At 35.2% G+C, this 14110-nt stretch overlaps 1 protein-coding gene across 1 annotated transcript in view; it reads right to left on the bottom strand.

Moving 5' to 3' along the window:
* Nucleotides 1-1051: 1051 nt before the first annotated feature.
* SLC2A13 (solute carrier family 2 member 13) overlaps nucleotides 1052-14110 on the bottom strand; it is a 150840-nt gene continuing 137781 nt past the window's right edge. Inside the window, exons 9-10 of the mRNA XM_075208829.1 lie at nucleotides 13298-13450; nucleotides 1052-8118 (exon numbers count right to left, since the gene is read on the bottom strand). Coding sequence (XP_075064930.1) covers nucleotides 7892-8118; nucleotides 13298-13450 — 380 coding nt within the window. The 3' untranslated portion in view covers nucleotides 1052-7891. The remainder of the gene's footprint in view (nucleotides 8119-13297; nucleotides 13451-14110) is intronic.

Raw genomic sequence — 14110 nt, 5'->3', positions numbered from 1 at the left:
TGAGCCTGTAGAGCAGGGTTCCATAAAAATCCAACCACTGTAAAAGCCAGCAGGATACCTCCCTCCACTGGAGAACAATGCTGAGTCTACTGATCAGAGAGAATTGGGGAAATGTATAGCACAAAAAACAGGTGAATAAGCAGTTTGTACTAACATTGTGGTAGTATGCATTGCAATGGTTGCCTATAGCCCAAGCTGAAACTCGTATACATTGAGGCCTGTAACAGCAGAGGTTCTGGGCCACTCTTCCCTACCTGGTTGTAAATCAGATAATGAATACATACCTATTTACTGTGCTCTGTGATTAAAGAGGGTCAAAGCTCTGAATGTGCTGGTAGGACACCATCCAGAAAATGGTATATGTGTTTATGTGCTGCAAAAGCGATGAAAGGGCCATATACTTGCTGCCAAGAAGGGGGTTTCTGAGATACAAAAGCAAAAACAAAGTCAAATGTAGGTTACTTTGCTTTTGTATTTACTTCAATAGTGTTTTCTCACATTTTGTGCAGTTTGTAACCTTAATTTACTGAAGGTTAATGGATCAAGCCTTGTTCTAAATCATAAACTATAGTGAACCTGTCATTAACTGGACACGAACTGTTTAAATTAGAATAGTTTATTAAAAAGAACAGCAACATACATTAGCCATTATTTCCCAGAAACGCCTGTTACTTACTCTACTTTATCTCCTACTGTGTTCATAACATTACCCTCTAGTTTAATGTGTGCCAAGAGATATTTTGCCTCATTATGCATGTTTACATTTGGGAATAAGTAGCAGTATCAGTGTGACTTGCCATGTATTTTACATTGTATAGTACTACTTTAGTTATTCCATTGTTCTTGCATTTATGAAGAAATTCCAGCTACATGCAAGTTAACCTTCCACATGAAAATGGACTTTTTGGAGCTATCCATCCACAGATTGTTGTTCCTCTGTTCCTGGTGGTTAGATTACACCAGAGAATGATTTGTCTGCATAAAAGACACACTAGCTATTCTCTACAGTTTAATATGTTTAGCTACTAAAATGAAATACAAAAGGTACATATATTTATATGAACATTATTTTTATTACTTTCATATAGTTCATACACCATTGACACTTTGATACAAAACAACACAGTGCTGATAAATAGCACATACTGTAAAAAAACAAACTTCTAAGTGAAACATACAGTAGAAGCAAAAAGAGTTCTCTCTTACTCTGACATAGTTTAAGCAATTTACCCTGAAATACACAAACTGTATTTGATAATACAGTCAGTCAGAGTTTACTTTGCTGACATTTTAACACTGCCACAACCTAGTTCACTTAAGTAAGTTTACAATACTGTACACAAGGCTATTAAAATGTATTATAAAACAAATATATTACATTATACTGTAAATTATTTTGATAAGTAAGGAATTTTAGACACTGCAGCTATATAGTTTTCATAAGTCGTACCGGCAAAAATACAGATTTTGCCATAAAGCAATATGAATGCTCTGCTTCCGGCCTGGTACAGTACATGAACATTACATTAAACAGTAATCAAATTACATTTTTTATGAACCACAAACATTTAAGTTAATTTACTTTAATAGAATCAAATATATATTTTTTTTTTCTTCCCTGCCAGTACCATGACATATGAAAGATTTACTGTAAGGTTTAAAAGATTTTCAGCAATTGTCCATTTCTCAGGTATATGAAAATTAAGTTGTTTCATTAAATGCTCTGCTTGTGCTCACAGTATTGATTTTGCATCATAATTCGCAGAATGTTTATATTCCTAACAGTGGGAAATTGATGCAGACCATTATCATGATAACATACAAAATGACTGTTAAAACACGGAAATCAGAGGGTATTAAATAATTAATAAACAAAATCACTGGAAGGGGATTAATCCATTAACCAAAAGCCTAAAAACAAACGGATAGTGGCTCTTGAATTCAGGGTGTGAAAATCCAATTCTTTGAAATTATATATGTATTTTGGTATTAAAATATGTAAGTTGTTTAATATTAACATTTCTTTCTCTGTGCAGACTGTATTATATAGACGACCTGTCATATTTGAACAGTATTGAACACCTGTGCCTTAAATATAGTACGCAGCTCTCAATTTTATGGCCAAAGAAAACACTTTATCTATACAAACTCCGCCATGCTCCTCCCAACCCAGCATTCCTCTTATGATCTTGCATATACACCAGGGATCGACAAACTGCAGTATGCAGATCTTTTTTCTCTGTCACACCAGAGCTGCTTCACTCAAGCAGCCAAAAATGGCCCAAATGTAGCAACTCTGCATGTGCAGTAGCTCCTCCCATGAAACTGAAGATGTTTGGACCCTGGTGGGTCGCACTCTCTAGACCCTGGTGGGTCGCACTCTCTAGACCCTAGACATAAGCAAACAGAGCTGCCTACATTTATGTTTTATTAAATATATTTATTTTATGTTTTTATACATTGTCTACATAGTAGGAACTGGGGACACTACTGTGTGTCATAATATGAACTGGGGCACTACTCTGTGGCATAATATGAACTGGGGGCACTACTCTGTGGCATAATATATACTGGGGGCACTACTGTGTGGCATAATGTGAACTTGCTGCACTACATTAATACATTTTTAATCACACAACTATGAATTTCATATGTAACAATAACATACGTTAAGAAAATGTTGATTTGCTGATCCCATTAATATGATCATGGTATTCACAGAATAAGAACATTTTTATATATATATATATATATATATATATATATATATATATATATATATATATATATATATAATTCCTCTGAAAATGTACAACTGGCACACCTGGGCTTAACTAGATTTTAGCTGGCACACTGATAGAAAATTGCTGATGAAAAATGTATTGCTTGACAGCTGAGAAATGCTGGGGCTTAGGGGTTTGTTAAAAAAATAAAGAAAAAAAATGTAATAACATACTTAATACATTTATAAGACACAACGGGGGGTATTCAATTGTTAGCGTTAACGCTGAAAAACGAGCGCTCAAAAAATATTACCGTTTAAACGGTAATATTGCGCGCGAAAACCGTTAATACGGTAGTTTACTCGTGGAATTTCAGAGCGGCGAGCTGAAATTCCGCGAGTAATTACCGTATTAACGGTAAGATTTTTTGAGCGCTCGTTTGTTAGCATTAACGCTAACAATTGAATACCCCCCAACATGTGTTAAACTATTAGTTTAAACGTGATAGGTCTACTTTAAAAAAACATAGTCTAATAATCAAGTATTAATATTGATGACCTACCTTTTTTCTGAATTATTTCACAAAACTATGAATCATAATTTATTAGTTTTAATTTTATAGTATTGGCATATATATTTCTTTATTAAAGCACTCGTTGTGTAGAGATGTGTAGCTCTTACTATTCTGTGAACACATTTAAAGCTGGTGGTAGAGGACATAACATAATAGAATAAGAGTTAATCGCAGAGATGTGCAAAATGTTTGCAAAATGTCACTCAAATCAAATTATGCAGGAAAATAGGCCATTTCACAGAGACGCGAAGGTCTGGTCTCCGGCTTTTGCTTCAACAAATTGCAGAGTGCCGTGCCATGCCTTGTAACTTCACATTTCACAAAATGTATCATTTCTGAATAAAGCTTGGACAAATACGTCAATTCATTCTGCTGTGTGGTATGGTTAGGGTAGGGAAGTAACAATTAAGACCAAACTACTTGGTGAAAAGTGCACAGTTTCTCAGCTAAAATCAGGCTATTTTTATTTTGCAAAACAGTAGCAGAATCTATAGCAAAATGTGTCAGAGCTACAAAATTTACGACAAGACCAACATTAACAGTTCCTGAGGTATAAGTCATATGACAGACAATTGTAATGACAGATATTTTAATTTAAATAAGTTTATACTGCAGACACACATAAGAAAATAACATGTGAAACTTGTTGTGATGCATAATTGCTGCTATATAAACTCACTAACTATGTTTAAAAAGATTTGAAATCTACATGTTGGAGATTACAATGTCAGACTATCAACTGCAAACTGTAGCCTTCAGATGTTGTACAAAGCTGGCTTAGTAACTAAATCACTGCAGTATATTCTCTGATATTGGGGAAAATTGGGGAAATTAGTGCAACATATGCTACACAAATGTAATACATTAAAAATATGCAAAACTATCCCTTGTAAATATCTTGAACATTTTACTCAAGTTTTATGCTGAAAAAATCCAGCTCAACCTCTATAGTTACATAACAAATAAAGCACAGAATTTCATTATTTAAGCCATGCTAACTTATTACATCAGTGGAATAACTTAAGTGCAAGGATTGCAAAAAATACACAAAAAACACCTAAAAATAATATGCAGTTTAAAAACTAAACAGCTCTCTGCTGGGTTTATAAATGTTGCTCACTGTGTTATATTTTTTCAATAACATGGAAGCTTGCCCAATACAAAAAACTGCAGAATACAGCACATGCTAAAACCCTATTCATTCAGAGGGCTTTTTCATGTCCTAGTTTTTGCCACTTCGAATCTATAATGTGGAATGTTTCTTCTGATGGACCTAGTTTAAAAGTTTAACATAACAGATTAAACAGTTTAAAAAAAAAAAAAAAATATATATAAATGTTTTACTGCATTTGGCTTCCAAAAAGAAGCATAGCATTTTAAAGATCGAACTTACATCATTGGACATGAGTTTTGTCTCAAAGGTATGCAAACCCTATCACTGCAGTTCCCAACTGGTCACTTATTGTCCTGAGATGTGAATTTGGCAGTGTTTATTTACCCTATAACTTCATCAATTAAGAGTACTGGGGTCTTAAGCTTCAAAGAGGATGGCTAAACATCAGTCTGTGCAGAAGATCTGCATCCAACCTATTACTATTTTGTGATTGGCTGCCTTAATATTGTGCTATTTGTCAACAACCAATTTATACTGTGCAGCATGGCAGCTAAGTGCCTTTAGTGCGCTTTGTTATTAAAATGAAAATATACACAGTACATGTGAACAAATGAAAATTTATAAAACTAATGTACTATCTCACAAAATAGTTTTACAATCCTGGAACATACAGTTTACAGTGCGTAGTTAGCCAAAGGATTAGAGTTGGATATTAGAGCACTCCAGTGCACTAACGATCATAAAATCATTTTTATTGGTAATAGTTTAAAAAGGTTTGTATTTGATTTTTATACAGGTCTCAAAAGGCAAATATATTAAAATCAGGGAAGAAAATGAAAGAAATGTAGAATAAAATGATTTTCAGACCCTTCAGTGGAGCTGGTGTAAATTGTGTATAAATTGAGTGTTATATTGTCTAGGTATCTATGATGTTATAACCTGTGTCATTAATTTGGTTGAACCTCTGTATATAGTATTGTTCTACTTCTTGTGATTATCGCAAGGGAATAGGTCTATTTGTGTTGACATCAGGAGTATCTATTAGATATATCAAGGGCAGATATATAATCTCAGGACCATAATAGATACATTATTGTGTTACATTACATCACACATTGTCTGAAACATAACTGGCATAATTACACTGTAGACCTATCATGAAAATTTCTTAATGGAGAGTAAAAGCCTTGTTCCAAGGGAGTTTCCCTATTAGTTTGTTATCAATGAGGTAATCCCTTCAGGGAAAGTGTAATTTCTAAAGTGACTAGGTCTGTATGTGTGGTGATTAGAGCACTCTCAAGGGTGAGCATATTAAAAATTATATTTATTTCATCAGTATGTTGCTCCTGCAATAACTCAATTTAACATAGATTCTGTCAATGTTAGTATATAAGTAATGGAGGTTATTGCTGAAAAGCAGTATAGAATGGAGGAATGATAATTGGTTCCCTTTCACAGAGTTTCATTATAAGAAAATGTTTGTGCCATAATGCCCCTCTTAGTTATCTGTTCCTAGACTTTCCTTAACTGAAGTTCTGTTATGAAGGAAGAGTATCCTCAATTCCTTTCCACTATTATATTGACAGATAATAGTAGGAAATGCAATTTCACTTTTAAGTATGTTGCACTCCTACAGATTCATTTCCCATATGAGTACATTCATTATCAAAATGTGGAACATCAAATCCATGATTTTAAGGGGCCAAATGCATTTGTGTAAGGTAGTGTAGCTTAAAAGAGTTATATTTGCATTTCAGTATAGCTCTTTTCTATAGAAAAATGGATAATTAATCTTTAATTCAACAGTGCTCTAAATAATCCTTGTGTGATGAAACAGTTACTTTCACGCAACACTTATTATATAAGGATTGAGACACATTTTGAGACTTCTTAAGTCCAGTCAATATCTACTTTTTATAGTGCCCATTTAATTTTTCAAATTACACCATTTTAAGAAATTTTACTTTATTTTAAGTAGTGCCCAGGTACATATCATCAGGACATGCAAAGATTTGTTAGCTAAAACCTTTTATAGTGCTCCACAGCTATATGTTCCATGATATTTACTACTGAATAGATAAATGGACACAACTAGCATGCTATATAGCAAATACTTGTTCTGTGTTTATTAACATTAGCTCAAGTGCAGAGTAGTCTTTTTAATCTTTGGAACATCTAGTCATTGATCAACACAGAAAACTCATTGGCTTGTTGCCATACCAGCTAAGTAGGCCACTCAAATAAAAAGTATTTGGTGTACAGTAATAAAGATATAAAAAAAATAAAAATTATCTGCACTTTTACACATTTGCTTAAAGTAAGTGAACCCCCCTTAAACACTAACGGCTTTCTACTCAAAGGTGGCTACTGCTGCAGTAACTGTCCTCTTAGAAATAAGTAGTAACAATAAGCAAGTTACAAAAGGTGGAAAATTATTCAGGCTTTTCCAAAATTAAACTGCAGATGCAAATTAGATTTCTTTTTAGCAAATACAATGTTTATCTTACGTACCCTTTAAAATGTACCTGTTGTATACACAGAGGGGAGTCGGAACTAGCAACACCTTAGTGAGGTTAATGGTTCCAAATGAATGAATAGCCTGTATTCTCATGAGCTGTGGCAGCTTCTGCCACCACTATCGGTTTGTGATGGGTATACTTAAATAAATAGAAACAAATAAACATCTAGATCATAATAAGGCAAAGGCCTAACATCAACACATATGTAAACATATTTGAACTGTTTTTTTAAATATGTTTCATCAGACTTTTTGTCTGTGAAAAAAAGCACCTAACAATTTTTATTATATATTGGCAATAAAAAACAACATTGGGTTTAGCTGTTTTTTTTAAAAAAAATTCACATAAAATGCCAAAACAGAAATTAGTTTGTGCTTTTGTCTATATTGTTCATTTAACACAATATACTTGGAATGTTAGATTATTAGATTAGAGAATTAGATACTGAAAACTGTACTTGGATAATTATTTTGGAATGTTACATGTTAAATTTTAAAATGTAAAATACATTTTTATATAAAATTTCCTGCAACACTTTGTTCATATGTATATATATTTTTTCTGCATTTACATTTTCATCATGTGCATGTAAGTGAAAATGGAAATGCTAGATCATTCATGGAATTAACAAAAGGAAGACTTAAATTTATAACATGATATGAAATCTAACAAAATTCTAGCTTTTAGTCCTACTATTTAAAATATATGAATGAATACATTAATCTAAAACACAATCTCGATGATCGTAAAAAAAAAAAATTAGATTTCTAAATGTGAATTTTTAACACTTTTGTTTTGCAATGTCACTAAATCTTTCTTCCAGATTAGTAACACACTTGATTTCAGTAGGTTCATTTTGAACTTTTGAGATAACCAGACCAGAAGCAGGACTGTGAAGTCACCTATAGCTGTCCTTTTCCAGAAGGCTTTTAAATGATTAGTATGCATCTGCCAAGGAAAATTATTCCACATCAGAAGCATCATTGTCAGAAAGATGATAATTACTTCCCTTTACGCGAATATATTCTATATACCTTCCCTCATCAGAATCAGAGGCACCACATGTACACAGTCTATTTTCAAATAAAGATTCAATTTCCTCCAGCTTCTTCCCTTTAGTCTCTGGTAGGCAGCCATAAATAAATAGAAGTCCAACAGAAGCAAACCCTGCATACAGGAAGAAAGCTCCTGTGAAATGAAATAATACATAATTAATGCAGACTTTTTCACATTAAACAAAACTAACAAATCATTTAACTGGTGATAAACCTGGTACTATACACACATACTGTATGCATATATGTATGTATTTATGTGCATATACACACACTGTCACAGGAGTAGTGATGTGACATTTTGAAATCAGAACACTGTTATGCTATCGGCAATACATGCCTGCTATGTAGTCAATTGCAAATAAAAAAGTTTTTTTTTTTACTTTATTACCAAATTTAACAATATGGACTTTCAAATGTGGATAAAAAAATGTTCTAAAATGCAGAACACAATGGTAAACAAAACATTTCTACGTTTCAATTCTATTTATAGATTTAGGATATATTTTATCATAAGCCTTTTGAGCTGCAAAGCTGCTGCAAAAAATGCCTAAGCAACAGAAATGACAAGTTTGTTTCTTTTCTTTGATAACAAGAGCTTTTTCCCTAGCTTTGATCCAGGAGATCCATTAGTTTCTCATATGTAGTCTCTCTCTTCTATGTGAACAGACATTAGATTGCAAATGCTGCAGTAATGGTCCTTCTAATATGATGATGGATAGCTCTGTTCAGTCATGGAGGATGTCATGTAAATGGTAATAAAAAAAAATATTGACCTTTTTAATTCTTCCACATAGAGGCACATAAAATGATATACACACAGCATTAATATTTATAGTACTCTTATTTAAATCCATTTCCTTTAAGTACAAATGCCCCTACTGCAGAGCTGACAGTACACAGAACAAGCAGCCTTCAACACATTCAGCAGCTTTACAGTTGAGAGTTGCTTACTTATATTAGTGTCTGGAAATCTTAAGTAATTACTGTAAATAATATTATGATTAAACACAGATGTTTGTTTTTGCTCATCTTATTTATTGCACAGAATGACTGGCTACATTGCAACCACTTTAGAAATTTACATTAGCCAAGGGAAAAATGGAGCAAGAAGGAAGTAGTCGAAGTGGTAAACATGTCTGCTCTTAAAGGTCATTATTATTTATCTTAGATTACTTATTTTGCATTGTGCAGTCTAGGTGACTCTCAGGTCAAGGGATAATAAGAACATTCCACTCATAGGGGCATATTAAATTCTCGGCGGAAACGCCGAAAATCTCGTGGCCCGCGCACGATTACCGGTATTACGGTAATCGTGTGCGAAAAAACGTTAATACAGTAATTTACTCGCTGGATTTCAGCTTGCAGCTCCCTGAGCCGCGAGCTGAAATCCAGCTATCTATTACCGTATTAACGGTAATAGTTTTTCCGCGGCGCAGGAAAAAAAATTGAATATGCCCCATTGACTCAAGGACTCATCCTAACACTGGGATTTATGACTCACTACATGGACACACTTCACACCCCACAGCAGAGTGACTCCAGATCTCTGAACTCCTAGGACTTTCACTCTTCCATCCATAACGAAAACCTCAGTTTTATTACTTTAGCTTATCTTAATGATGTATCCCCCCTTCATGTACAAGTTGCTTGATGCAACATCTCTTAAATGTTGTGCCCTTTTCTCAGTCATTCATTTGTAAACTTGCCTGATGAAGGGGCCTCTGTGCTCTGAAAGCTAGCAAATATAAAAATTTCTTTTGGTTAGCCAATAAAGGTATCACTCCTATTATACTTTTGTCTTTTTTGACACGAAAGTATTCATCACATAGATTTTTCTGGCTGACAAGGTACTGCAATAAATTTTTATTTTTTAATTTTTTTTGCTACACAGTCTGATAATGGAAGATACCCCAATGTACCGATCTTAAAAACCTACTGAAGAAAACTGGAACAACTGAACAGCGGCGTCTTCTTTCTATCCAGATGCAAAAAGGAGAATCTTTTCCCAAAGGCCTCAATCAGGAATTCAACTCGACACACCTACAATACTCACTTTTCACAAAAACTTTGCTACAGATCATCTGAACAACTGCAAAATCACCTTATTAGACTCTTCTATAACAAGATGAGAACTATCCAAGATAACATTAATTCCCTCAATACCACAATACAGGGACCTGTGTCATATCCAACCAGTAAAGTACAAGGTGATTTCTTTAATAAATTACAACATCACCTAATCATCAATAAGGAAAAGAAACTCAACAGACTAAGGATGAAAGCTGATCTCAATGTGCCAGACAAAAAGCATAATTCACAAAACAATTTGGATACATCGTCATCTGTTGTGAACCTCTCACAGTATGAGCCAAGCACAGCGAAAAAGAGTGTTTTATCCAGAGGACTTACATTCTGTCCCACAAGCCCACTCAACACGGCTCAGTTTTGCAGTGATGTGAAGGAATTCTTTTATGACAAAACAGATATCACATCACAAGCTGATATGCAACAAGAAAATACTAGAAACAAAAAAAAAAGGACAAACTGGACCCCACAGCTGGGACACAACCAAACTATGGATTATAATATAGATAGTTTCAGAAATAAAGTAAAATCTGAGATTTTGGACAAACAGCACAAAGTGACACACAATCTCAATGTGGAGGAGAGGAAGGCTATAAAATCTAACAACAATATCATCATTAAACCAGCAGCTAAGGGAGGAGCTGATTACATTCAGGAAGCACACAGACAGCTCTCGGATAAAAAAAACACTACACTCTGATTATGGAAGACCACACAAACAACACACAGAAGAACGTATAAAGATCATAAATGGTTTCACCCCTGGATCATCCTCTCTACTGGACCCTATACCGAACAATCCTAAAATGGGTACCTCCGAAATGTTACCTAAAATACATAAAAGAAAGCAATGCAAGGAGACCAATAATTTCTGGTATAGGGACCTTGATGACAAATATTTCTGGCTGGATAGAGAATGTTCTAAAACCCTTGGTGAGACGAACACCTAGTTATATCCAGGATACCACAGACATTCTCTGCAAACTTTCAGCCCTGGGTCCACTACTATAAGGCTCAATACTGGCAACTATGGATGTGGAGTCTCTGTACTTTAACACACCTCACAAGGATGGTATGGCCGCATGCCAACACTACCTTCAAATAAACAGTCTAACCACAGAGCCAACCCTGCAGCTGATCAGTTTTGTACTCAAGCATAATTACCTTTCTTTTGGGAAAGACACATACCTGTAGTGTATGGGAAGTGCCATGGGTAGTAAGATGTCACCTCAGTATGCTAATCTTTTCATGGCTAAACTAGAGGAGGAATTCTTATCAGCTTGCTTAATGAAACCTCTAGCATACGTCCGTTATATTGATGATTTACTACTAATATGCACTGGCTCAGAAGATGAGCTGCTTACTTTCCATAAAAACTTCAACAAGTTTCACCCAACCATCAGACTCACACTTAACTACTTACGATCTCAGATACATTTCCTGGACATGACTCTATACAAAAAAAAACAACAACATACTATAAAAACATCTGTCTATCATAAACCTACAGGCCGCCCAGCATATCTGAGATGGAACAGCTTTTACCCCGGACACATAAAGAAGTCCATAATTTACATTTATAGCTAAACTGTGACATACATTTGGATTTGTTCAGACAGTGAAGACAGAAAACAACACCTACTATAACTGAGGAATACATTCCTACAACAAGGATACCATCCAATAGTTATAGATGAACAGAATCACAGAGCCACAAGAATCCCAAGGAGTAGCCTCCTGGATTACAAACAGAAGGAGTATAACAGCAGGGTGCCCCTAGGGGTCACTTACAATCCCCACATGAACATCTTGGGGAAAATTGCTGCTGATCTTGAGCCCATATTTCCGAAAGACAATAGACTGAAGGAAATATTCCAAAATGTACCTCTCCTTTCATACAAACAAGCTCCGAACTTAATCTCCTCGTTAAAAGTGCCCTCTCATCACCATCAGAGACTGGCACTTTCCCCTGCAAAAACTAACAAATGCAAAACCTGCACCCATGTCCTACCAACAAACACAGTCCACATACCCAACACACTACGGGACTATAAAATCACTGACACATTCTAATGTACATCCTCCAATGTGGTGTACATGATACTGGATCCAATACCAGGTTCCTTTTGGGTAACTGTCACTGCTAGGGTACCCCCTTGCAGGGACACCTGGCTAGTATCCCTGACTGCTTACTATGGATCAGGGTTGCTGTGGACCTGGCCTATCACACTGGCCAGAGCTGCTGGGTAACGGGCAGAACGGTGGTGCTGGGAAGCTGGGTCCAAACCTCAGACAGCCGGAAACTAATTAGATTTTGAGTCTAATCTGTAGGTCACAGGATTTTCAGCATGGAAGACGTTTTCAAGCAGGTCTTCGAAGCAAGTGATGTTTATTTGCAGCCACACTGATTGAAGGTACCAATGATCAGGTCAGATGGAACAAGAATGATGATACATTTCAGGGCACAAGGTCTCTCTTTTTATACAGTTTGGACACAGGGTAAGCCAGCCGCCTGAGGTCCGAGTTATTTTTAGTATCAGGATACGATATATGTTTCCCAAAACATAGATTTAAATGCAGTGCAAAGCTAACAATATTTACACTACCCTGTTATGTGCTAAAACTTGATGTTTGCATTATCTGAAATGCAGGCACGCCAGACAGCCAGGCAGCAGCCCCCTGCTGGGTATACAGGCTAAACAGGTGTTTGTCACTTCACATGAAGACTTACTTAGCATTTCCTGCTATCAGCAAACAGACTTCCTCTAGCACAGTTACAAACCCAAACAATGTCACTCCTATACAAAACACATCCCAATAAGTGCATTTCAAATTATACATTGGTGCCTGAACATCTGATTGAAATACATTTCTACAATAAATTATTTCTACATGAGCCAGCCACAAATAAAGTTATTTATAAGTGATCCAGTCACAGTGATCGAATATAATTATTATGATTAAAACCCAACATTTGTCTGGTAAAAGTATGAAGACAAATCAAACTTACTACTGTCCAATTATTATTTTTATATGAAGGGCTGCACCTTTTAAGGTCAAAAGGACAGTTACATATAGCCCCTCAACCACCTGATGAACAGCTCTGCACAATGAACACTTGCAATGCAAATGGTGCATATATTGCAATGTGGACTGTAACACACTAGGGCAACCTATGTAAAATACATTTTGTGCATGAAATTACAAGATTCTGTAGTTCTTACCGTAGTATGTAAGATATTCAGCTGTATGTAAAAATGTGAGTGAGATTACTACATTAAAAATCCAATTAACTCCAGATGAACAAGCATTTCCTGTACTTCTTGCCCACAGTGGGTATATTTCAGAATTGATAGTCCATGGCATTGGTCCCATTCCTGTAAATAACACAAATATGCAAAGCCAGAAAGAAATACAGAAGCATAGAGATGGGACATTCAGTAAGAGGTAAACAGTCAATTCAAACTCATTCAGTGTTTAGCACACTTTAATTGTGGCCTGTATAAATTGATGTGAAACATGAGAATATTTGGCTCAACGTGTATAACTAGCTAAAACATCAATATTAACTTTTATGAAGTGTTTTTCCTCAGTTTAAAAGTATATTAATGCAGATAGCAGCATACTACAATGAGTTAAAGTTTGTAAACCATTCTCTTAAGGTTTGCAATAGGAAAGGCTCTGCTCAAAAGAGATTTATACGGATCTCAGAAAGAAAGAGTGATCTATGTGGCTGGAGTTAAAAATCTCTAAAAACTCCATGGTAAGGACACATGGATAAATGTCAACACAAATGTTTGAAGACATGGTCATCCAACAGAATATACTCCAGGAGGTGGCAGAAATACTAGGCATAGTTCAGCAACTGCAGAAGCTTATTTTGAATCATCTAATGTCAGTGCTCAAAGGAAACCTCTTAAAAGTAGTGTGCAACTGTAAAAATATTTTGAGGACAGTTGAGATTAAACTAGAACTGTTAACATGCATGAGAAACATTTGGAAAAAAATGAAACACTGCCATCCAACAAAAGAAATTT

Source organism: Mixophyes fleayi, chromosome 4 (assembly GCF_038048845.1).
Source record: "Mixophyes fleayi isolate aMixFle1 chromosome 4, aMixFle1.hap1, whole genome shotgun sequence".
NCBI classification, from domain to species: domain Eukaryota; kingdom Metazoa; phylum Chordata; class Amphibia; order Anura; family Limnodynastidae; genus Mixophyes; species Mixophyes fleayi.
This window is presented reverse-complemented; position numbering and strand designations above follow the sequence as displayed.